This window comes from Gopherus flavomarginatus, chromosome 1 (assembly GCF_025201925.1).
Source record: "Gopherus flavomarginatus isolate rGopFla2 chromosome 1, rGopFla2.mat.asm, whole genome shotgun sequence".
In the NCBI taxonomy this organism is placed as follows: Eukaryota; Metazoa; Chordata; order Testudines; family Testudinidae; genus Gopherus; species Gopherus flavomarginatus.
This window is the reverse complement of record NC_066617.1, coordinates 66,442,075-66,468,557: the sequence shown is the minus strand read 5'-3', so window position 1 is coordinate 66,468,557 and position 26,483 is coordinate 66,442,075. Positions and strand designations below refer to the sequence as shown.

General features: G+C 40.6%; 1 protein-coding gene across 1 annotated transcript in view; it reads left to right on the top strand.

Annotated features, from left to right (window-relative positions):
- Nucleotides 1–26,140, top strand: part of GNS (glucosamine (N-acetyl)-6-sulfatase) — a 30,751-nt gene extending 4,611 nt beyond the window's left edge. The window contains exons 5-14 of the mRNA XM_050923756.1: nt 110–208; nt 6,160–6,327; nt 12,918–13,000; nt 15,146–15,264; nt 15,849–15,952; nt 16,472–16,573; nt 20,759–20,866; nt 22,033–22,143; nt 24,275–24,435; nt 25,703–26,140. Coding sequence (XP_050779713.1) covers nt 110–208; nt 6,160–6,327; nt 12,918–13,000; nt 15,146–15,264; nt 15,849–15,952; nt 16,472–16,573; nt 20,759–20,866; nt 22,033–22,143; nt 24,275–24,435; nt 25,703–25,775 — 1,128 coding nt within the window. The 3' untranslated portion in view covers nt 25,776–26,140. The remainder of the gene's footprint in view (nt 1–109; nt 209–6,159; nt 6,328–12,917; nt 13,001–15,145; nt 15,265–15,848; nt 15,953–16,471; nt 16,574–20,758; nt 20,867–22,032; nt 22,144–24,274; nt 24,436–25,702) is intronic.
- Nucleotides 26,141–26,483: the final 343 nt, after the last annotated feature.

The window sequence follows — 26,483 nt, the reverse complement described above, 5'->3', positions numbered from 1 at the left end:
TAGGACAAATTAATAAAATCAGGCTTACCAAATACTTGCTGACAAGTGGTCAATGAAATAGTAGATTCTTGTCTTTTTATGTAAGTGATATCTTTTTCTTCTCTCGTAGGAAAAAAATTCCAAGTACTATAATTACACTCTTTCAGTAAATGGAAAAGCACAAAGGCATGGTGAAAACTACAGTGCAGATTACCTGACAGATGTACTGGTAAGAAACATCACAACAGCTGCATTACTGTTCCATTTGTGACCAAACACTACTTTTTGCCTAGTTGTGTTACTGAATGGATATTGCCTAATCTTGGTGTTGTCTTTACTTCAGGCATAACCAGTGGAGCCAGATTCCAGCTGTACTTAAGGAGGGCAAGGTTGTATATGCAAATATAGGAAAATGAAATTGTTAGATAGCTGTTAGCCAAGGGCTAGAGCTGGAGGTGAACACTGACTTCAGTGGTAGTTCAGGGTGCTTGACCAAAATGTTGCTGATTGATAGGTCACAGACTTCCATTTAGAACAAGTGCCAACCTGTGAAATGGCAATTTGGCGTAAGACCTAGGAGAATGTGCTTCACGTCAGCAAACTGTTGTTGTAATTGAGTTACAACTAGCTCTCATTTGTTTTTAGATGTTACATTATGTCTATCTTTGTGATTTTGAGAGACCTCTATTAACATAAGAACTTAAGAATGGCCATCCTGGGTGAAACCAATGGTCCATATAGCCCAGTACCCTGTCTTCAGGCAATTGCCAATTCCAGATGCTTCAAAGGGAATGAACAGGGCAGGGGTGGCCAACCTGAGCCTGAGAAGGAGCCACAGTTTAGCTGTGTACATTGCCAAAAAGCCACAGTAATACATCAGCAGCCCCCACAGCATCTTTCCCCCCACCCAGCACCTCTCAGCCCTGCTGATCAGTGGTTTTGTGGCATGCAGGAGGCTGGGGCGGGGGGAAGCAAGGGCACAGCAGGGGAGAGCTCAGGGAGGGGTGGAGTGGGGGCAGAGCCAGGGGTTGAGCAGTGAGCACCCCCCACCCCCAGCACACTGGAAGGTTGGTGCCTATGTCTCCATCCCTGGTGTCTGTGCCTATACAAGGAGCCGCATATTAACATCTGAAGAGCTGCATGTGGCTCTGGAGCCACAGGCTGGCCAAACCTGAAACAGGGCAATGATCAAGTGATCCTTCTCCCGTCAGCTAGTCCCAGCATCTGGCAGTCAGAGGCTTTGGGACACCCAGAGCATGGAGTTGTATCCCTGACCATCTTAGCTTATAGCCATTGATGAACCTGTTCTTCGTGAACTTATCTAATGCTTTTTTTGCCCCAGGTATACTTTTTGGCCTTCACAGCATCCCCTGGCAACAAGTTCCACAGGTTGACTGTGCATTGTGTGAAGAAGGACTTTCTTTTGTTTGTTTTAAACCTTCTGCCTATCAATTTGATGGGTGACCCCTGGTTCTTGTGTAGTATGAAGGAGTAAACAATACTTCCTTAATCACTTTCTCCACATCATTTATGATTTTATAGACCTCTATCATATCTGCCCCTTAGTTATTTCTTTTCCAAGTTGAACAGTCCTAGTCTTTTTAATCTCTCCTCATAGGGAAGCTGTCCCATACCTTTAATCATTTTTGCTGCCATTCTCTGTACCTTCTCTGTTTCTTAGATCTATCTTTTTTCGAGATGGGGTGAGCAGAACTGCACAGAGTATTCAAAGTGGGGTTCATCATGGATTTATATAAGGGCATTATGATATTTGCTATCTAATTATCTGTCTCTTTCCTAATGGATCCTGACTTTGTTAGCTTTTTGACTGCCACTGCACACTGAGCAGATGTTTTCATAGAACAATCCACAATGACTCCAAGATCTTTCTTGAGTGGTAACATCTAATTTAGACTCCATTTTGTATGTACAGCTGGGATTATGTTTTCCAATATGTATTACTTCTCATTTATCAACACTGAATTTCATCTGCCATTTTGTTGTCCAGACACTCAGTTTTTGAAATCTCTTTGTAACTCTTCCCTATCTGATTTGGTCTTTACTATCTTGGGTAATTTTGTATCATCTACAATCTTTGACACCTCACTGTTTACCCCTTTTTCCAGATCATTTATGAATATGTTGAACAGCACTGGTCCCAGTACAGATCTCTGAGGGAGACTGGTATTTGCCTCTCTCCATTCTGAAAACTGACTACTTATTCCTACCCTGTTTCCTTTATTTTAACCAATTACTGATCCTTGAGAGGACCTTCCTTCTTATCCCATAACTTCTTAGTTGGCTTAAGAGCCTTTGGTGAGGGACCTTGTCAAAGGCTTTCTGAAAGGCTATTTCCACTGAATTACCCCTGTTCACATGTTTGTTTGACCTCCTCAAAGAATTCTAAGAGATTGGTGAGGCATGATTTCACTTTACAAAAGCCCTGTTGACTCTTCCCCCCAATAGGTTAACACAATTTATGTGTCTAATAAATCTGTTCTTTTCTGTAGTTTCAACCATTTGCTTGGTACTGAAATTAGGCTTTCCAGCCTGAAATTGCCAGGATCGCCTGTGGAGCCTTTTTAAAAAATTGGCATCACATTGGCTATCCTCCAGTCATTTGGTACAGAGGCTGATTTAAGTATTAAGTTACATACCACAGTTATTAGTTCTGCAGTTCCATATTTGAGTTCCTTCAGAACTCTTGGGTGAATACCATCTGGTCCTGGTGACTTATTATGGTTTAATGTATCAGTTTGATCCAAGATGACTCAGTTATGGGAATCTCCCTTATATCCTCTACAATGAAGACAGAAGCAAAGAATTTGTTTAGTTTTTCTGTAATGACCTTGTCTTCCTTGAGTGCTCTTTAGCATTTTGATCATCCAGTGGCCCCACTGACTGTTTGGCAGGCTTCCTGCTTCTGATGTACAGTAGAACCTCAGAGTTACAGATACCTCAGGAATGGAGGTTGTCCATAACTCTGAAATGTTTGTAGCTCTGAACAAAGCACGGTTCAGGCTCCAGATCCAGCAGCTCATACTCCAAGCTAGGATTCAGCAGCAGCTGAGCAACCTAATCAGCCCCAGCGGGGGGAGGACGGGGCGTGTGTGTGAGAAAACAGCATGGTCCCTTCCCAGCCAGGAGAATGGGGCTAAAAACAATGCGTCCCCCTCTTGGCCGGGGAGGGGGAGGAAAAACCACTTCCCCCTCCTGGGGGTGTGTGCAAGCTGCACAGACCCCAGCGTTGCTCCTGCTCCACTGTCTCTGGCTGCGTTGGCCTGGCAGCTCCAGCATCTTGCTGTAAGTGGTTGTCTGTGAGGTGGGGTGGGGGCAGCTGCCCAGATGTGCTACCGTTAAGATGAAATACAGGCACAGTACAGTACTTGCTCTTTTTTATTAATCTCTGCTGCTGCCTGAGTGGTTACCCTAGTGTTCGTGTCTCAGTTGAGATTCTACTGTACTGGGGGCGGTTGTGGGGGGGATTGTTTGTCTTTTGCTGGTTTTCTCTTCAGATTTTTTGGCATACCAAATTATACTTTTACACTTGACTTGCCAGAGTTTATGCTCCTTTCTATTTTCATCGTTGGGATTTGACTTCCAATTTTTTAAAGGCTGCCTTTTTGCATCTAACTGCCTCTTTTATTCTATTTAGCCATGGTGACATTTTAGTCCTTGTATTGTTTTTTTTTAATTTGGGATATACATTTAATTTGAGCCTCTGTTGTGATGTTTTTACAACTTTCCGTTTAGACATTTTACTCTTGTGACTGTTTTTAATTTCCATTTAACTAGCTTCCTCATTTTGTGTGGTTCCTCTTTCTGAAGTTAAATGCTACTGTGGTGGGCCTCTTTGCTATTTCCCCACCACCACCACAAGGATATTAAATTTAATTATATTATGTTCGCTATTACTGAGCTGTTCTGTTGTTTTCACCTCTTTGACCAGGCCCTGTGTTTGACTTAGGGCTAAATTAAGAGTTGCCTCTCCCCTTGTGGGTTCCAGGACTAGCTGCTCCAAGAAGCAGTCATTAACAGTGTCTAGAAACTTTTTCTCTGCATCCCATCTCGAGGTGACGCATCCCCATATTGACTGGGTACAGTTGAAATCACCCATTATTATTGAGTTTTCTGTGTTTATAACCTCTCCAATCTCTCTGAGCATTTGACAATGACCGTCACCATCCTGGTCAGGTGCTCAGTATTATATTCCTCCTGCTATACTCTTATTATTCAAGCATGGCATTTCTATCCATGGAGATCCTGAGGTAATTTGATTCATTTTAATTTTTTTTTATTATATTTGACTCTGTGCTTTCTTTCACATGTGTGGGTGGGGGAGTGGCACTACAACCTATTCTTTTATTCCTATATATTTCATACTGTGGTAGTGCTGTGTCCCATTGATTGTCGTCATTCCACCAAGTTTCTGTGATGTCTATTAAATCACATAGGATCACTAACTGTCTGTGTGAAGAGAACCCTCCTGCCCTGCTATACATTCTCAGGACAGTTCTCTGTCAATACTGTTGTAAAATACTTAGTTGTCTGCCTTTATGGGATGTAACTGAATGGGACTTTTACATTTGACTGATGCTTCAGTTCCTACCAGTACTTCATTCACCAAGGTGATAGGCAATTTAGAAATACCAAAGATACTAAAAGGGTATGGAGCATTTTACAACAGTATTGACAGAGAACTGTCCTGAGAATGTACAGCAGGGCAGGAGGGTTCTTTTCGCACAGATAGTTAATGATGCTGTGTGATTTAATGTTAAATATTTCAAATTAACCTTGTCTGGGTTAGTGATTCTGAAAAAGGCTAAGCGTTGGTGCCTGCTAGCTTGTTGCTTTTGGCCATAAAGCAGTGAGGATTCTGGATTGACAGAAAACAGCGTTTCACTACACAGACTTCTGAGGAGATATTGACGTATCGTGAACTGCATGGAAGATGAGAATTTATTAATGTGGTCACATATAGCATCAGAGTACCAAACACCAGTCTTCTGTCAATAGCTGCAATATTTGCCTCTTTGACAGGAGTCCTGTAGGCCACTAATCTTATTCTAACTTGCTTTGAGTTCAGTAAGGCTCTGTTGGGGGGTGGGAGGTGTATAGGTTTATTACCAGTGAGCCACAAAATCCATAATTGATTTTAATAGCTTCTTTCAAACGGGCAATAGACAATCTGTTTATGTAGAGTTCTTAGTCCATTGCTTCCGAGGCAGAATAGAGGGTACTGCAGAGCTGGATGACTAATCAGGCAGAAAAGGAAAAACCTGAGACTAGAATAGGGAAGAACTGAGATGTAAGTGGTAACTGTGCACGTCCGAATATTAGTTCTAATGAATGGCAAAGGGAAGACGACAGTAGTGGGCTGAAAGGAATAGTAAGCGAGACTTGCTGTCACATGTAGGCTAAGGTGCACAGGAAGTATTCAAGATAAGACTTGAAAATGAGTGGCTTGGTGAGGGAGATCAAATGGAGCAGCACAAGTGAATGAAGCTTAAAGCTATACCCTATTGGTGCCTCTTCCCTAATCACTTCTTTAAAATAAAAAAGAGTGGATCATTCTCAAACTAGCGCATGTTTGGAGGATGAATGTAACAAATAAGTTGGCAGCAGCAGAGCAGGGAATGAAACACTGACCAGCAGAATGACTGCCTTTTGAGGAGAACAAACTGCCAAATTCCCATCTGAAAATACATTCAGGATCTGGATCCAATGTCCCCTGAAATGTAGAAAGATTTAGGAAGGGCATGAAATGGAATTGTACTTAACGGTATGAAAAAAAAATATCAGTGAAGGCAGGGCTTGAAAGGAAGCTCTGTCAATACAAGGACTGAGTGAGATGAGAGATCTGAGTCATTCTTTACATCAAGCTTTCCAGCTCTGAATAACATGAAGGTCTGAGGCAATTGGAGGTGTGAGGGACAAAAGACATCTTAGGTTGAAATAGGATTTATAAATAACTCAGAACATTTGGGATTGATTTACCACAAGTTCTACTTCAAACAGTTGTAAAAGTGCAATCAACAAGATTGTAAAATAGTTTACAAGCGCTTCTTGTATTCATACACTTCTAGTCTTAACTTTTTTGGCCAGTTTTCATAGCTTAACATGAGGGTTTGTTATGACTTATGTTGGAGAGTTTTTAAACAACTATCTTTGTGTATGCAGGCTAATATGTCCTTGGATTTCTTGGAATATAAATCTAATTTTGAACCGTTCTTCATGATGATCTCCACTCCAGCACCACACTCTCCTTGGATACCTGCTCCTCAATATAAAAAGAGTTTCCAGAATGTCAGTGCACCAAGAAATGGCAATTTTAACATTCATGGAAAGGTAAGATGATTTGCAAGAATCCAAACAGATTACTACATTAATTGGTGGAAATAGTCAGACAGTGGGTCTGACTTAGATGTGTAACTCTGAAGTTTAAGTGGTGAGAAGAATGGGTTAATGTTCTATTGCTCATCTGATTCTAACATCACATTTTTAAAGGATTGTGATCTTAATCTTTCAACTCTTATGTGAAACATCTGATGTGGACATCTGAGATTAAGATCACAATCATTTTAAAAACTTGATTTTTCTAACCCTGTTGGTGATAGGAGACTGGCTATCCTTACCTTCAATAATAAACACCTGTTGCTACAGACTTGTATTTCAAGATTCAAGAACTTAATGTTTCTTTCAATTTTGGAGTGAATGTATTCAATAAGATAGAAATTATGATTGATACTAAGTTTATTGATGTTTTACCTTCAGCTTCCAAACCATTAAGAACTTTATTCTGCCAGAATATCTTGCACTCACGTGCATAAACTCTAATGATGTGCTTCCATAATCCGCCAATTTGTTCAGCTAGAGTGCCACCTTTAAATAGATTTCACACAGAATGAAGAGGAAAATGCCTTAAGTTGCTCTGTCAAGTGGCCAGTGGAGATGGGTGTTGATGGGCACTGCTCTCTCTACCAAAGAGACTCAGATCACTCCCTTTTTAATGGAAAACATTACCAGTCATCAATTTTACCAAACTAATTAGAAGACCTCTTGGTTAAATCATGAATCATGAGGTCCCAATGCCACCAAGTGCTGTTGACATCAAGTTTTATCATCTCTTCAGTAGACATGGTGGCACCATCCAGGTGTCAGCAGATGAAGTTAATGTAAATGAGAAGCAGTTGTCTTGGTAGAGTCAAACTTAAACCAATGGTAAGACAGAAGCACTCGAAGGAAGTAACTGGGCAATGACCTGACCTTTAATATTTGCCTTTCAGTTATCAAGGTAGTTTGCAGTCTTGGGTCAGACTCGCTGAATTAGTATCTGTTTTATAAAACACATGGATAATGAGTGGGACAAGATACGTTCACTTTAGCTAGGAGATTGTAGCCATTCTTAGCTGAAAAGCCAGCCACAGTAATTCACGTGGTCAGCTCCATACTTGATATTTGCAGTTTGCTCTACCTGTGGCTGAAGAAGACCATAAAAACTGCAGTTAGTAAGACATGCTGATGCCTTTTTGAGGCTGTGTTTGGGCCAAGATATACATTCAGCTGTGATTTGGTTCAAAATCCCAGTCCAAATCTTGAAGACCCTTAGTGGGCTATATGGAATCTCAGACTTTCTCACTGTTTGCAACCCAGTGACATCTGTGTGCGTTGGGGCTATTGTGACTACTGAAGCATGGGGGCAAAAGGCAAAGGGCTCTAGATCATGGAACTCTACTAGAAGGGGTTAAAATGACTCCAAGCTAAACTGTTCAGAGCATGATGTACCACCCAGTTTTTTGCAAGTCCTTTGATAATGATGGGACATGAATAGAAAGAGGGAAGACAGTGTCTAAACCAGGCAATAGGAAGCAGAATCACCTTTTTTCCATAAAAGGATCCTTAGTTTTATCTGGGATTTAGGTTCTACAGTGGTTGTGGGCTTTAAAAATAGAAAGCTAGAAGTGGTTATTTGGTCAGCAACCGGCTAAAATTGCAATGCTGATTAGCTAATAGTGTGGGAGTTGCCCTTAATGCAGAGCAAAGGCAAAAACCTCTGCACTTGACTGCATAGCTGTGTAATGCACAAGGAAAACCATAGTGCTTACAGCACTTATTCAGTCTATAGATATTGAGGATTCTGCAACAGGGGAAGAAAGAAGGAAATGTTAGGCCATGTCTATATGTACACCGCTGCAGTGGTGCAGCTGTATCAGTACAGCTGAGCCATGGCAGTGTCTCGTGAAGACACTATGCCAATGGGGGAGAGCTCTCCCATCAGCATAAAAAACCTACTTCTGTGAGCAGCATAAGCTATGCTAGCGGGAGAAGTTCTCCCACTAACATAGTACTGTGCACATGAGTGCTTATGCCAGTGTAACTTACGTTGCTTGGGGTGGGGGGAATATTCAAATCCCTGAGGGACATAAATTTTGCCAACATAGACTGTAGTGTAGACATAGCCCTAGTCCCAGCTAGAGACTGAAATGAAACAGCTGCATGTGGTCCTCAACAATCAAATGCATGTTGACAGAATTGTAATAGGTGAGACTGTTTCTTTAATTTGCAACAGGGTGTTGTAATGAGTCCTTGTGGACCCTCCCACTCCCTCACCTTCACTATTGGTTAATCTAAACTCAGTTAAATTCAGTAATAATCTTGTAAATGTGGCCTAAATTCATAAATAGGTTGGAGAGGTAAGACTAAGAAGAGCAGAGTACTGCAGGACAAGAGGAAGACTTTCAGCTCCTCAATAAATCTTTAGGTCTCTTGGTCAAGTCTATAACTGTAGGCTGGGTATTTGGTCTTAATTATCCTAAATCAGCTTTCTTGCTTGGCTAAATCTCAAGCATTTAAGTGTTTTGTTTAAATAACAGAAAACGAACAATTGCCAAAAAGATACATGGGTGCTGCACACAATTGAACTCAGTTATAAAGTGGATTCATTAGCTCTGCCCCATGCTCCAGCACCAAACCCTCCCCAGTCTGGGCAAAAATAGATAAACGGGGAATCTAAAGGGTCATAAATCCTTTTGAGAGTCATGTAATTAGGAGTTCTTACAGCCTCAGATTGAGTCTAGGGGAGGAATTTGCAAAGCTGAAGTTCTACCACTGAGAAGACCCTGCTCAAGCGAAATCCAGGCTGTAGTTTAGGATAACAAGTAATCAGCTCTGCTGATCTCGGTTGCTTTACACCTCGAAACTGAAAGTGTAAACTTACACAACTTGTATACACTTGATTTTGTCTCTTTCTTTCACTTTTCATTAGTATTGGTTTCAGATAGCAAGCTTTTCAGGACTTATTTTCTTCCTGTGTGTATAGCAACAAGCACAATTCTGACTGGAGTGTGTGGCTTACCTGTCCTAGTCAGGTTCATGATTGTTACCTCAGTTTCTCACCAAAGAAAATGGTCAGGCTGGGAGGATAATTTGGCCTTTTGGTCAAAGCAAGAAGCCTTCTCCTTCTGGGGTTAAGTCCAAATGAAAAGCTATAAAATCCTTTCACCCTGTGGCAGGGCCCTGATAGTTTCCTGCCCTAAGTGCCTGAGCTTACCTTCTCTCCTTGTACCAGGGTCTGCCTACTGTTCCTGTTGCAGGGGTTCAATAGTTTTTCCTTCAGTGCAGGGGGTTTGTGCATCACCACTCTAGATAGTGTCAAAAGGCCTCAGCAGCAATCTGTTCTAAGCCCAAAAATACTCTCCTCCACTATCCTAAGGCTGTTTCTTATGTTGCCAATCTCCTAGGGCTCTTCTAGCAGTTCTCTACTACACCCTTGCAGGACTCCTTCCTGTCTCCTTGCCAAGTAGAGAATCATCACTGGTCTCAGTCCAGAGAGTCTTCCCCAGGCAACTGCTATCCTTCCCAGCCCTTTCTCCAGGCAGAGTTCTCTTCACAGTTCTCTTTCCTAGGCCGCTAAAGTGATTCCCAGGCACTTTCTGCTCCCTGTGGGTATGTCTACACTGCATCTGGTAGTGAGCCTCAGTCTTGTGCTAGTGCTGAAAATAGCCTGGGGTGGGTTTGGGCTTAAGAGTCCAAGCTCCATCCTAAGCCACAATGTCTGCACAGCTATTCTTTGCATGCTAGTGCAACCCCTGCTACCAGACATCAGTGGACTCAAGCTTGGAGACTCACTTCTAGATACCATGTGAACATACACTATAGGGTCCCTCTCAAACTGAGCAGAAACTTACACAGTCCTACTGTCATAGTTCTCGAGGTACATGATCTAAGAGGAAACATGTGAACATACACTATAGGGTCCCTCTCAAACTGAGCAGAAACTTACACAGTCCTACTGTCATAGTTCTCGAGGTACATGATCTAAGAGGAAACATGTGAACATACACTATAGGGTCCCTCTCAAACTGAGCAGAAACTTACACCGCCCTACTGTCATAGTTCTCGAGGTACATGATCTAAGAGGAAAATTGAGTCTAACTCCCACCTGTACTTGAACTCAATGAGGGGAGAAAGACCATAACAGAAAATATGGAAATGGCAGAAGTGCTTAATGACTTTTTGGTTTCAGTTTTCACCAAGAAGGCTGGTGACAATTGGATATCTAAAATAGTGAGTGCCAGTGAAAATGAGATAGGATCAGAGTCTAAAATAAGGAAAGAACAAGTTAAAAATTACTTAGACAAGTGAGCTATCTGATGAAATGCATCCTAGAATACTCAAGGAGCTGACTGAGGAGATATCTGAGCCATTAGCAATTATCTTTTGAAAAGTCATGGAAGACGGGAGACATTCCAGAAGACTGGAAAAGGGCAAATGTAGTGCCCATCTATAAAAAGAGAAATAAAGACAACCGGGGGAATTACAGACCAGTCAGCTTAACTTCTGTACCTGGAAAGATAATGAGGCAAATAATTAAGCAATCAGTTTGCAAACTCCTAGAAGATAAGGTGATAAATAAGTCAGCATAGATTTGTCAAGAACAAATCATGTCAAACCAACCTGATGGCTTTCTTTGACAGGGTAACAAGCCTTGTGAATATGGGGGAAGCGGTAGATGTGGTATATCTTGACTTTAGTATGGCTTTTGATACTGTCTCGCATGATCTTCACATAAACAAAATAGGGAAATACAACCTAGATGGAGCTACTATAAGGTGGGTGCATAACTGGCTGGAAAATCATTCCCAGAGAGGAGTTACCAGTGGTTCATAGTCATGCTGGAAAGGCATAATGAGTGGAGTCCCGCAAGGATCTGTTCTGGTTCTTGTTCTGTTTGATATCTTCATCAGTGATTTAGATAATGGCATAAAGTACACTTATAAAGTTGGCGGATGATACCAAGCTGGAAGTGATTGCAAGTGCTTTGGAGGATAGGATTAAAATTCAAAATGATCTGGACAAACTGGAGAAATGGTCTGAGGGAACTAGGATGAAGTTCAAAGGACACATGCAAAGTACTCCACTTAGGAAGGAACAATCAGTTGCACACGTACAAAATGCAAAATAACTTTCCTAGGAAGAAGTACTGCAGAAAGGGATCTGTGGTCATAGTGGATCACAGCCTATATATGAGTCAATAGTGTGTTGCTTTTGCAAAAAAAGCGATCATCATTCTGGGATGTATTAGCAGAAGTATAGTAAGGAAGACACAAGAAGTAATTCTTCTACTCTACTCTGCACTGATTTAGGCCTCAACTGGTATATTCTGTCCAGTTCTGCATGCCACATTTCAGGAAAGACAAATTGGGGAAAGTCCAGAGAAGAGCAACAAAAATGATTAAAGTCTAGAAAACATGACCGATGAGAGAAGATTTAAAATTAAAAAAAGGGGGGGGAAGGGAGGGTTTCTTAGTCTGGAGAAGAGTGAGAGGGGATGTTACAGTTTTCAAGTACATAAAAGGTTGTTACAAGGAGGAGGGAGAAAAATTGTCCTATCCTCAGAGGTAAAGAACAACGAAGCAATGGGCTTAAATTGCAGCAAGGGAAGTTTAGGTTGGACATTAGGAAAAACGTCCTAACTGCCGGAGTGGTTAAGCACTGGAATAAATTGCCTAGGGAAGTGGTGGAATCTCCATCATTGGGGATTTTTAAGAGTAGGTTGGACAAACACCTGTCAGGAATGGTCTAGATCAGGGTGGGCAAACTATGGCCCATGAGGTGGATCCAGCCTACAGGATTGCCACTTCTGTGGTGCTGCAGGGCTCAGGTATGTTCCCTGCCTGCCCTAGCCCTGTGCTGCTCCTTGAAGCAGTTGGCACTACGTCCCTGGGAGAGCGGGGAGCAGAGGGCTCCGTGTGCTGCCCTCACCTGCGGGCATCGTCCCCCGCAGCTCCCATTGGCCGGGAATGGGGAACTGCAGCCAATGGGAGCTTCGGGGGGGAACCCACAAGCGAGGGCAATGCATAGAACCCTCTACTCCTGCCCCCTTTTCCCAGGGGCCGCATGCACGTGAGACGTCCACTTCTGGGAGCTACATGGGGCCAGGGCAGACCAGGAGCATGCCTTAGCCCCACTGTGCACCGCTGCTCAAGGTAAGTGGCGCTGGGCTGGAGCCTGCACCCAAACCCCTCCTGTGCCTCAGCCCCTTGCCCTGAGCCCCTTCCTGCACAGCACGACGCCTCCAACCCCCCCCACTCCCTCCTGCACCCCAACCCCCTGCCACAGCCTTACATTCATGGCCCTGCATGTAATTTCCCCACCCAGATGTGGCCCGAGTTTGCCCACCCCCGTCTAGATAATACTTAGTCCTGCCTTGAGTGCAAGGGACTGGACTAGATGACCTCTGAAGGTCCCTTCCAGTTCTATGATTCTATTATTAAAGTCACAAGTTACTCTTCTATTTTAATGTAAATACTTCATAATAATTCAAATACTTCACTCAAACTATTACTATTGCAATTAACAATTCAGTGAAGGTTTAGAACTTAACAAAAAAGGTCATTTTTATGTTTCTGTGCTAATCTTAATGTGTTCTCTTTTAGGACAAGCATTGGCTAATCCGACAAGCAAAGACTCCGATGACTAATTCTTCAATACAGTTTCTAGATGATGCTTTTAGAAAAAGGTAGGAACTGCTGCTTGAGACCATTTAATAGGTTTCCTGGCAAGACTAATAGCCCAGAGGCTATTCTGATGAGAAACAAAAATGAGCTGATTTAAAATGTGTAACAGGTCTCATCATAAGAGTTAAATTACCTGCAGTAGTTCTCTGGGTGCTGCCTGTAGAGTCATGCCCCCACCCCTTTTTTGGTAGGCAGATTTATAAGTAGTCTGCTAGACCATACAAATCTCTTGTATCTAACTGCTACTGTCATTCAACATACAGAGACATGGGAAGTCCTGCTTGGTCTCATTCCAAGTTTCTCTGAATTTTAGTGCATGCAAGACAGTAAAATGCATTCATGTTGTCAAAATGAGTAGACTAATGTGATCTAATCTGTTTTTTGCTTGTTTTTTTAAAAGGCACTGAAGTCATTCTCTCAATGACTTTCATATCAAATGTGCTTAGTTAACAAGTTAGAGAATATCTTAATGTCTAGCTCCCCCAGCCAGCTAACCTTGGATCTGAGTCTGTTCTCACCTCTTTGTATAATACTGTCAAAAGTAAAGGTTCTGATTTTGCACTTGAGCAGTCCCATTGAATTCAGTAAGTTATTAGACAAATGTAAATGATTGAAACATAGGAACCAGCCTCCTTTTAGTTGTACTGGCTCTGTATGCTAAGTAAAAAGTGAACAAGTGGTCGTGGAAGAAAGAGTATCTTACTCAGCAGAACTGCCCCCTGGATATACTATACATATATCTCCTCTGCAGAGTTAGCTTCTTGGTATTGTTCCCATAACTATACACCTCTCTCACAAGTTTAATGGTGCTTTCAACTGGGGCTACTTGGCATAGCTGGGACTGTGAGTTAGAGCCTGGGTTCTGCTTTCACTTGCGCTGGTAACTGGTACACTTTGCAGTGACGATGAAGGCTAAATGCTGATAATCTTCCACTGCCTTCCCACAGTTCCCCCTCTGTCTCAGAAGAACTCAAATTCTTCCACAATTCACTGGCAAAGAATCAGAGTAAAATCTTACTTTAAATTCACTGGTAATTAACAAAGCAATTTACCTGTTTTCAGAGCTGATCTGTCTAGTGGTTAACCATATAGGATTCTTGGGTAGTCTCTCGATAGAGGGAGATGTGATATTTTAGGGCACTTTTCAGTTAGTACTTGTGATACATTACAGATGGCAACAGCAGCTAAAAATGCACGATATGAAGGCATAGCTAACTACTGTGTGTGAGTTTAAGTAAGCTTTTTAGTCTCCTCTTTATTCTCCGTCTTTGCTGTAAGGCTAAATGCTAATGAAAAGAGGGTTACAAAACAAATGCTAACAAAACTTTTTAAATTTGTTGTAGTAGAACCGTATTTTTTACATGTTGACAGGGTAGAGCTTGCTATCTTGGAGAAGGAAAACTCAGAGCTGGTTTTCAGGTCATTGCTTTATAAAGCATGCTGGTAAAATTATGCAATTAAATCTTAAATCAAACACTGAGTGAATGCTGGGAGACATCAGAACCCAATAATATCTGACTGGTTAATCTGAAGTAATGAATCTAAGTACTTTGTGGAGAGTCACTACTCCTGTAACCAAACATACCACTTTTCTATCATGAGTTCTGCTTGCTGAGAAGATTGCTAGTAGCATCAGAATAACGGATCCTGGAATTGCAGGAGCAATATGAAGAAGTGGATAGACCATGCTACTTTTTGTGCAGAAAAAATCACCTCATATAGAAACTGTTTACAGCATGACATACTTTTTAGGAACACTTTAGTTCTGCTTTTATAAACTGGTGACCTTGCAGGAGAACACTGTGATGCTAACATGCTAGTTTGCATTACTTCAGAAATGGACTGTGGCTACTTCTAGATAAGATTACATTTAATCTGCATTTTGACCTTTCAGGCACTACAGAGTAAAACCAACAAAAGCAGAATAAGACAAAACAGAAGGTCTGTGTCTCATTTAGAATGGCTGTAGCTCATACTGTAAAATGGAGCTCGCTATATGTTTGGTTTGTTTCCAGAGGTTTGTGGTGATAGACGTGATATGCCTAGGGTGCATAACAGAATTCCAAATCAATTTGTAGCCTAATATAAATGCCCATTTACAACTAATACTATACAATTTAATTGGAACATTTTTTGCTCCCATACAGATGGCAAACACTACTGTCAGTAGATGATCTGATAGAGAAACTGGTGAAGAAACTGGAATTGCTTGGAGAGCTAGATACTACTTACATTTTTTATACCTCAGACAATGGCTTCCATACTGGTATGTATACTTGTCCTTTGCAATTCTGCTCCAAACTTTTGCTGAAATCTTAGTTACTTAACTTCTGCCCCTATTTACTCATCTGTGAAATGAAGACAATAATTGTATTCCTCCGGTGCTATGAGGCTAAACTAATTGACTGCAAACCTACAGTGCCATTCATCTTCAGAGAATTTTATAAAGTGGTGTTCTGTCCCTAAAATGTAATAATGATATGTATAAATATAGACCTTTCTTCCATTCCTGCTCTGAAATACCAAGATACTTTTACTGGTGAATTTCATTATAGCATCTCTTTCCTTTCTCAATGTTCGAGCTGCCTTCTGTCATCTTGTATGTAAATTTGAAGTTGTACAAGTAGCCCAACTTGTACAGCATCAGAATCTGACTACAGTAATAGACTGAAATAAAGGAAATCTGTGGGTGAATATGGACTAAGGGTCTGTGTATATAAGGTCAAGATAAAGGATCCATTTAAACAAGTCATTGTTAATCAAAGGCCAGATCCTGAGTCACGTGAAGCCCCCTTTTATAAATTAAACCACAATTAAGTGGTGTCTCATTCTTTTCTTAATGTTTTCTAGGACAATTTTCTTTGCCAATAGACAAACGGCAGCTCTATGAGTTTGACATTAAAGTTCCATTGCTAGTTCGAGGACCAGGCATCAAACCAAACCAGACAAACAAGGTAGGATTATAAGTGAAGGTGCAGTAATATAGGTCTTCATATTCTTTCGTAGTAATCAGACAGTGTCGGGCATATATGTTGCAAAGGGGTCTAGCAACACAGTGTTCTGTAGTATAAAAGGACCTCGCTTTCTTGTTCAGACAGACACTAAAACAGGGGTAGTCAACCTATGGCACGTGAGCTGATTTTCAGTGGCACTCACATTGCCCAGGTCCTGAGCACTGGTCCGGGGGCTCTGCATTTTAATTTAATTTTAAATGAAGTTTCTTAAACATTTTAAAAGCCTTATTTACTTTACATACAACAATAGTTTAGTTATATATTATAGACTTATTGAAAGAGATCTTCTAAAAATGATAAAATGTATTACTGGCACATGAAACCTTAAATCAGAGTGAATAAATGAAGACTTGGCATACCACTTCTGAAAGGTTGCCGACACCTGCACTAAAACTTAACAGTTTCAGAACGTTAATCTTTTTGTGAGTCAGTAACACTTTGTTTCCCACCACCATCCAGATGCTGGTTGCAAACATTGATTTAGGTCCCACTATTTTGGATATCGCAGGATTTGACATAAACAAGACACAGATGGATGGGATGTCACTGTTGCCGCTTCTGGTAAGGGTTCAGGATTAGTAACCAAGCAATTTGCAGATTACTCTTTGTCATAACCTATTCCCAGATTTGGACCTTAGCCTCCAAAATATGGGGGTTAGCATGAAAACCTCCAAGCTTAGTTACCAGCTTGGACCTGGTAAAGCTGCCACCACCCAAAAAATTAGTGTTTTGGGGCACTCTGGTCCCCCCCAAAACCTTCCCTGGGGACCCCAAGACCCAAATTCGTTGAGTCTCACAACAAAGGGGAATAAACCATTTCCCTTCCCCCCTCCAGGTGTTCCCTCCCTATTTCCAGTCCTGGAAACAGAAGTACTTCCCTCTTCACCCAGAGGGAATGCAAAGTCCGGCTAGTAAATCTAACACACACAGATTTCCCCCTGACTTCTTCCTCCCACCAATTCCCTGATGAGCACAGACTCAGTTCCCTGGAGTTCCCCACTAAAGAAAAACTCCAACAGGTCTTAAAAAGAAAGCTTTATGTAAAAAGAAAGAAAAATACATAAAAATGGTCTCTCTGTATTAAGGTGACAATACAGGGTCATTTGCTTAAAAGAAATATGAATAAACGGCCTTATTCAAAAAGAATACAATTCAAAACATTCCAGCAACTACACCATGTAAATACAAAAGAAAAAAACAATAACCCCTATTGTTTTATGATCTCTGTACTCACAACTTGGAAACAGAAGATTAGAAAGCAGGAAACAGAAAAATCCTTCCCATAGCCAAGAGGGACAGATTCAAGACCAAAAAACAAAGGACGCACACACAAACTTCCCTCCATCCAGATTTGAAAAAGTCTTGTTTTCTGATTGGTCCTCTGGTCAGGTGTTTCAGGTTACTTCTTTCCAGATGTAAGAGACATTAACCCTTAGCTATCTGTTTGACACTCTTATGCAGATTATTCTTCAGAGCGAATAAAGTTTCCTAAAATGGATTAGGAAGATGTGCATTCCAACTCCATTCTTCCTCATGGCATTTTTACACAGAGCCCTTCTGGCCTAATGAAAATAGTAACAAGGTGCAGGTATAGCATTTCATTGCTTATACATGCCAATAAACTCTGAAATTCCCTCCTAAAGGAGGATCACTATTTTTTTTTTTTTTTTTTTTTTAAATGGAAAGCTTTTTTTTGACTAGTTGCGCTACTGGTAATGAATGACTCTTGTTTCGATGGTTGTACTACTTGGCTCTTCAATTCTGACATGCTCTAAGACTTGCATATGTGACCAAGACAAAATTATGCCTGTGAAGGTTTGGATCACAGGAACTGCCACTTGATGTGCTGGAACCACCTCTGAGCCCGTTTTCCCTGGCAGCTGCAGTACCTTGCCTGGTTGTGCCAGACAAGTTAGCCTGCTACAAAAACAGACCCAGGTCTGAACCATGTCCCCCCAAAGCTTCAGGCTTGACTGAGGACAGCTTAAGAAGTGCCCCTGTCTCCAATACCCAGTTCCCAATGGGATTCAAACCCCAAATAAATCTGTTTTATTCGTATAAAGCTTATACAGGGTAAACTCATAAATTGTTCGCCCTCTATAACACTGATAGAGAGAGATGCACAGCTGTTTGCTCCCCCAGGGATTAATTGCTTGCTCTGGGTTAATTAATAAGTAAAAAATTTTTATTAAATATAAAAAGTAGGATTTTAAGTGGTTCCAAGTAATAACAGACAGAACAAAGTAAGTTTATCAAGCAAAATAAAATAAAACACGCAAGTTTAAGCCTAATACAGTAAGAAACTAAATGCAGGTAAATCTCACCCTTAGATGTTCCAATAAGTTTCTTTTACAGACTAGACTTCCTCCTAATCAGAGTCCAGCAATCACTCGCACCCCTTTAGTTACTGTCCTTTGTTCCAGTTTCTTTCAGGCCTCCCTTTGGGGTGGAGAGGCTATCCTTTGTGCCAGCTGAAGACAAAATGGAGGGGTTTCCCAAGGCCTTGGCCTTAGTCTCTCTTGTGGGTGGAAACCCCTTGTGTTTTTTTTCTATGCAGAATCACAGCTACAAGGAGTTTTGGAGTCACATGGGCAAGTCGCATATCCATGCATGACTCAGTTCTTTAAAAGCCGAAAGCTCTGAGAGACGCCAGTCCACATCTGAAAAAGCAGCAAAGAATCCTGTGGCACCTTATAGACTAACAGACGTTTTGGAGGATGAGCTTTCGTGGGTGAATACCCACTTCCTCAGATGCATGTAATGGAAATATCCAGGGGCAGGTATATATATGTGTGCTAGCAAGCAAGCTTAGAGATAACGAGGTCAGTTCAATCAGGGAGGATGAGGCCCTGTTCTAGCAGTTGAGGTGTGAAAACCAAGAGAGGAGAAACTGGTTCTGTAGTTGGCAAGCCATTCACAGTCTTTGTTCAATCCTGAGCTGATGGTGTCAAATTTGCAGATGAACTGAAGCTCAGCAGTTTCTCTTTGAAGTCTGGTCCTGCAGCAAAAAAACTTCAGGACCAGACTTCAAAGAGAAACTGCTGAGCTTCAGTTCATCTGCAAATTTGACACCATCAGCTCAGGATTGAACAAAGACTGTGAATGGCTTGCCAACTACAGAACCAGTTTCTCCTCTCTTGGTTTTCACACCTCAACTGCTAGAACAGGGCCTCATCCTCCCTGATTGAACTGACCTCGTTATCTCTAAGCTTGCTTGCTAGCACACATATATATACCTGCCCCTGGATATTTCCATTACATGCATCTGAGGAAGTGGGTATTCACCCACGAAAGCTCATGCTCCAAAACGTCTGTTAATCTATAAGGTTGCCATAGGATTCTTTGCTGCTTTTACAGATCCAGACTAACACAGCTACCGTCTGATACTTGAATCCACATCTGAGTCCATTGTCAGCTTAAGTGTTTGGGCACTTACTGAGAATAGTTTTTCTCAAAAAGCTGACCAAATGCTTCACTGAGGCTGCGTAAAATCAAAGTACATAGCTAATATTCATAACTTTGAATACAAAAATAATACACACATACAATTAGGATGAATATATACAGTAGATCATAACCTTTGCAGAGATATGTTACATGGTATATCTAGCATAAAACATATTCTAGTTATGTCATATTTACACTCATGGTATATCTAGCATAAAACATATTCTAGTTATGGCATATTTACACTCATAAGTATATTTCCATAAAGCATTATGGGGTGCAACATCACAATGCCCACTTGATATTTATTTAAATCCTAATAAGTGGGATATTAGTCATCTTTTCCCCACTGACTGGGGTGGGGGAGGGAACTAATCTTTCCTACAGATGAGCAGAAACCTATTTAAATGAAACTTCTTGTAGCTGATCACTTTATTGTTGTTATACCTGGTCTATAAATTGGAAGTAGCCTTCAAGAAATTGCAATGAGTTGTCATGATTTAGAACCAATGCACTTTTGTGGTATAAGGTTTAGCTAGTGAAACCTTAAAGGAACGACATCAACTTAAATCTCATGTCTGACTTAAAGTTCTACCTACTGTTACAAATAACAAAGATTGTGGGTGTTAGACTTCTGTCAGATTATGGCGTGCATTTGTGATGGTACTTTGTGTAGTTTGTTCCTCTTCTGTAATCTGCTCACCTCTGTATAGGTTTTACGTGCCTTTTTTAAAAATTATTCTAAAACTGCACATGTGGGAGGGATTTAAAATTTTCAACCCTTTTTAAAATACACTGATTGGCTTTCCAGTTGAGTGTGCCCTTTTATGCAAGTATCTCTGATTGTCTTGTGTAATTCTTCATCTGTAGTGATACTCCTAAAGGAAGAGGCTATATTAAAAAAAAAAAAAAAAAAAAAAAAAAAACCCAAACCTTTTTCTAGAGACTTCGGGTTATAATTTAGTAGTATTTGGCAACATGGCTTGTACTTAATGATGATCATAATCCTTCAGTTAGTGCTAGCTTATATATGAACTGTCATTAGCATTCTCTCTTCAAACAAAACAAAATATCCACTTCCTAAACCAACTTATCAGTTTTTGGGACTGGATCTCTCCAGTTGTTACATAGCGCATTTTCACCAAGTTTCATTATGCTTTTGTATTGGTGCCACTGGATGTGCCTTAAATTACTATGTATCCAGCAAGGAGTATGTAATCTCAGGCATGCATGATTTTTACTTATGGCATTGTCAGAAGAACTAACAATTAAAGTAAATTGTACTATTTTCTGTTTTAGAGAGGCGACAAAAATGTGTCCTGGAGATCAGATGTCTTGATTGAGTACCAAGGAGAAGGACATAACAGCAGTGATCCTACCTGCCCTGCCCTGGGACCTGGTGTTACTGTAAGTAGAATGGAATTTAAGCATGAATTATTTGTAAATGTTTCCTGAAATTGCTTTAAACTAAAACCACAGTTCAGAATGAGGTCTGTTAGTAGCCTAGAAATTGTGTCTTCCAGTGATGTGGGAGATCTGGATTTATTTCCAGGACAGTAGAATCTCGATGTTACAAACACCAGAGTCTTACAAACAACCAGTTTTACAAACCGTTTATTGACAGTGAGTGGGGGCGGGGGGAATAACAATAAAAGGTATATCAAAGAACAGGTTGATGTCCCTTCAGAACATTGGAAATTGCTTTGTAGTGGCTTGAAGGACAAGAAGGCAATGCAGTGTACTGTACTGCAACTTAAGCATAGTATCTGTTGTAACTTCAAGATCAATTTATGAACGTTAGTTTTATGAACTCCTCAATACCCAATGCTAAAATAGGGTTTTTTACTATATCTTGCTCTGTAAATCAGTAGAAGCTATGCCTGTTCTGAGTAAAACATGCCTGGTTCAGAGTAGAATGTTTTGAATGGCTGAACATCTGCCTCTCTGATTTTAAAATAACTAGTGCCTCCAGAATCCTAATGGAAAGATGTCAAGTATCAGGGGGTAGCTGTGTTAGTCTGTTTTATTGGAAAGATGGTGGCTGCAACATAGGGCCATGATCTTTTACATCTGCAATTCTGATGCCCTCATCACACAATCAAATATTGATTTTGAAGCCAGTAAGTAGGTGGCGACATTCTGACTGTGCTCTGTAATTCTGTCATACTAATGCTTACTGTAAATAGACCCTACCACAATGTTCTGTTTTATGGTATTCTTCCCACTGTGTGTCTAAGTAGCCTGTTTGGGGTATTGAGCATTGTTTTCATTTCCTGGGCTACTGTATGTATTCACCAGAAAAATAATACAAAGACACTATCTCCCATTTAAAAACTTCCCTGACAGTGATACTTTCTAATTTTTAGAAAAACTGGTATTTTTGTTCCATCTGTCTCTACCTGGGATTTTTAACATTTAGTTTTCAGTATTCTGTCTAGTGTCCATGAACTACTTGCAGCTGGCTTCAGCGGGTACAAGTTCTGGGTAGGGAACTGTTGCTTTCAGTTTCACCATATGAAGTAAAAAAGAATATTCACTCTCCCTTTTTCTGTTTAACCTCTGTTTCTTTACAGCATTGTTTTCCAGACTGTGTGTGTGAAGATTCATATAACAATACGTATGCTTGTGTGAGGACACTGTCAACTTCTTGGGATCTGCAGTACTGTGAATTTGATGACCGAGAGGTAATACTTTCTGGCTCACTTACTTCAATGGCACAGTGTGTTAAATGTTCAATTCTCTTGCAGTTCTCAGTATTTGAGATAATTAACATCTATTATTGTGTAACTCCATTGATGTCTGCATGCAAAGGTTATCTGCTCTCAAGGTTGGCATAAACTACTCTGAAAATGAGACTGTAGCTTCGGTTCGTAGGCTAAATAATCAGTTGTTTTAACTATTGGTGGAAGTAGTTAACCAAAACATACTGCATGATCATGAGGGGGAAATGAGGGTTAAATTATCTAGGGCCAAATTCACTTTTGGTGTAAGTGGAGCTTAAGTAGGAGTTGCAGCAGGGCTGAATTTGGTCCTCCATATCTAAATGACAGAGACAACTTTATTGTAGATCATAGACTAAACTGGTGGCTAGCCACGTATTTCAGAGCTCACTGCACATTCCTAGCAAGTTCTCAAGTGGTGCAAGTGTGTGGCCTTGCCAGCAAAACAGTAATTTCACCTTTCCCCTGTAATGCATTGTCATCAACTCCTTTCAGTTTAGCAAAAGACTAGGCAGTTCTTAGTCTTAAATTGCTTAATTCCTGAGGTAAACTGCTAAGTGTTAACAGCTGGGGAGCAATTGGTATGGGGCAGCATGTTGTCACATGATAAATAAGGTAACAGTATTTGTCCCAAGCCGTGTGTTCAAACTGCCTGGTTAGGACTGCCAAGAAGAATCGGGAACCATACAATGCTTTACGAATCCCTAACAAATTGCCATCTTTGTGTTCACTACAATGCCAAATTGGGACTCCTATTCCTGCACTACAGGGCATCCTCCAGTGAGCTTTGTGCATCATCATTGATTGGGGAATGACTTGCTCCTGCTTCCGAGAGATCCCACTAGACAAAAGCTAAGGGAGGGGTAAAGTACATGTCTCCCTAAGGAGATCAAGGGGGCTGGGTGGAAAAGTGTAGCATATAAAATGTGTTTGAGCACTTCCAAATGGTCTAAAGCCTACTGATGGGGAGATCATATTTCTACAGCTAACTCAGGCCATGACCATAGAGGAGAGACGAAACACGTTACATTTGAATAGGCTGATTGCTGTTTACACTGGAGGAATGCAGCTGGCTGGTCTGAAAATGACAGAGCCAGCTCTCCCGAAAGATTTAAGACAATTGGCCTACTAGGATCTGTCTCATTAGGACACAGACTTTCCCTCCATTTAGAAGCAAAATTCATTAGTAGGATGTTAGCTTCATGAACAGTCGTCTTCAGTTATCCCATGGAAATACTTTAGTGTGTGTGGTGCCACCAGGAGTGTAAACAGTGCACCCAAAGTCTCAGCTCTTCTCTTAAATCCCTTCCCTGTTCCCATTCTCTGACAACCATGATCAAGCCCTTCTTCCCTGATAGGGGAGCTGTGTGAGTGCTCTACCCCTCCTAAAGGCAGACCTCAAAATTGATCTAATCTGCTTATTTAATTGCACACATGCTTTGGTTGAATTCTTGTGGCATGTCCAACCTTTACTGTCCCACAGATTGGTCAGAGGTATATTTTGAACCAGTGTCTTACATCACTGCATGCTAACCCATCACCAGACTGCCACATAAACTCTTAAGAAAAAACAGTAAATATTGTGAATCTCTAAGCAGACCATACAAAGGTTTTACTGTTTTAGTTGGAGATTACATAATACACTTGTGTCCAATTCTCTGTTATATGCAGTGTCGTCTGGGTAAAAAGATGTACTCTGTGGGAGTTTCATTAACCAGAGCTATATGTGTGGAGTGTTAGTTATTACCTATATGTGCTTGCCTTAGGCTCCATTCATATGATGACAAACCTAATATTTGACATGTAGATAATTCACTAAATATTTGCCTTATTTTAATTTGCCACTGACCCCTCAAGACTGTCCTGAAATTGTGAACTCCTCAAGGAAGGGTCCATTTCATGGCTGTCTAGTAAGTATTAGCACATAGTGGGCACTACAGGCTATCTGAAGATATAATGTAACTATAATACATAGCAGTAGAAAATAAGTTGTTGCTCTACCAACATGTTTCCCTACTAATTGTGTAGGAAGTATTCTGTTTGTAATCATTGACATTTAATACAGTACAGGAACTGTTTTTTCCACTTAAAACAGGTGTTTGTTGAAGTCTACAACTTGACTGCAGACCCACACCAGCTTACCAACATTGCTAAAACAATAGATCAAGAAATTTTAGAGAAGATGAACTATCGACTAATGATGTTACAGTCCTGCTCAGGAGCAACTTGTCGCACACCAGGTGTCTTTGACCGAGGGTAACCTTTTTTGACTATTTCAGCTTTTAATTTTGGAATCATCATTCACAATTGTGTAGCAGTTTAGGACTGTGTCTTATAAAATCAGTTCCCTTGACATAAGACTCAAAAGTTTTACTCTTTTCGGAAGTAGGGCCTTCCCTTCTCTCTAAAGGAATGGTGCCATAAATGCTTTTAAACTTAAATCCCTGGAAATTGTCAAGCAGTGTAGACATTTGGTCTGAGGAGGAGACTGTATTAATGGAAAGGAAGCTGGGTATAGGACAAACTAAATTCTAAAGCTGAATGTTTTGTCTCAGACCTAGTATTGCATTTTTCATCCAGGAAACTCCATCTAGACTTTTATAATTTAGTGTCAATTAATTTAAATGTAAACTTGGGACTATAAAGGCTAAATGTAGATAAATTAACTGTACCTGGTGGCTGTAAGATATGATAAACGAAGGACATATCAAATGTATCTTCAGCAATGGTGTCATTAAACACCCCTTTCCAGGTAACTTTATCAGACGCTGTTGGTTTGAAAAGAGTGCTGCCTGTAGAGCTCTTCAGCTGTGCTGACCAATCAAAGGAACAATGGGTTAAATAAGGAAATAATCACTTGCAGCTTATTAAAAGCTTTGTGTGTTGCTCCACACAGGAACGTTCTAACTAAAGTATTTGCTAGTCTTGTCTTACTACTTCTTTGGATTCAAGTCTTGAATATTCAAAACAAGGAATACTGTCAGACTGCCATGAAAACAGAGCTTGTATCATGCAACAAAACCATCTGTGTGAGTCAGTCACACCTGCCTTCTCTCCAGTTAGAAAGCTGCTGCTTTGTTTTGAGCTCAAAACACTTTTCTAGAATGTTTACAGCACTTAAAAGGCTGTTATTATTTATAAATAGGCTTGCATTTACATGCTAAACTGCCATAACATTTTGCTGCTGTAAATACTGCAAAATATTGAAAATGCAGCTCCTGGACATGCTTTTCCTTTATTCATATGTAATGCTACTGCAGATACGCCCTAGTGTTGTACTTAGATGCAACATCTACACTGTTGCTAGAAGTGCCACTACACTGACTTTTGTCAACTTCTGAAGTATTGGTTTGTGACTAAATTGAAATGTTGTAGCACTGTCTGGTAGAGGAGAACTAGTTCCGTATTGTGCTCTGCTGAGGGAGGCTGCCATTCCGCTGTAGTGCTATATGTTAGATCTATTAGGTTGCTGGTAATCGTTGATCTAAATATAGCTCACGCAGATCCTTCTCCCCACTCTTAGGTACAGATTTGACCCACGCCTAATGTTCAGTCATGGTATTTGGGCTCACAAACTTTCCACAAGGTCTCTGTAACAGCATTTATCAGCCTCTTCAGTCGGCTTCCTGTGTTCATTTCTTCAGAGGGACTCCAGCAGGTCTGTCTGTATCTAACTACAATAATTACATCGGGAATACTCAATCAACTGGTTTTGTTAAAACTTTTATCAGTGGGGAATGGCAGAATCCCTAGTCTTTAGAGGGCTGCCTTGTGCCCAGTGTATATTTTTACAACTGACCTGTAATTTTGAACAGTCAGACATGGCTAATCTGTCTTGCTCATATACCTTGTCTTTCAAATACTTTTTTATATCAGAGGTATAGTGTTGACTTGTGACCTATAAATCTGACTTGGATTTATTTTGTTTTTGTATGAATAAAGACAGAGTTTATAAACTGAATCATGTTAACCCAGGGCAGGACATATTGCACAGAAATCTTCACCCATCTTCATTCACTCTTGTACAGACTTTCCTAAAAGCAAAGTGTTTAAGAGCAGTGTTGAACACCTGTAATTTAAGTTAAGCTGGAACAAACTACCATAGTATGGCATGGGAGAGTATAAGACAGAGTATAGGGATCTGAGTAGAAACTGTCCATCTTGCAGACTTTAAAGCACTGTACATAATAATAATAATAATAATAATAATCTCAATTTCAAACTAGAGCAGTAAAAATATTCATCTCACAGGTCTGCTTAAGCAGCTTTCAGACACAAGGATACTCTTTCAGACTGTTTCCAAT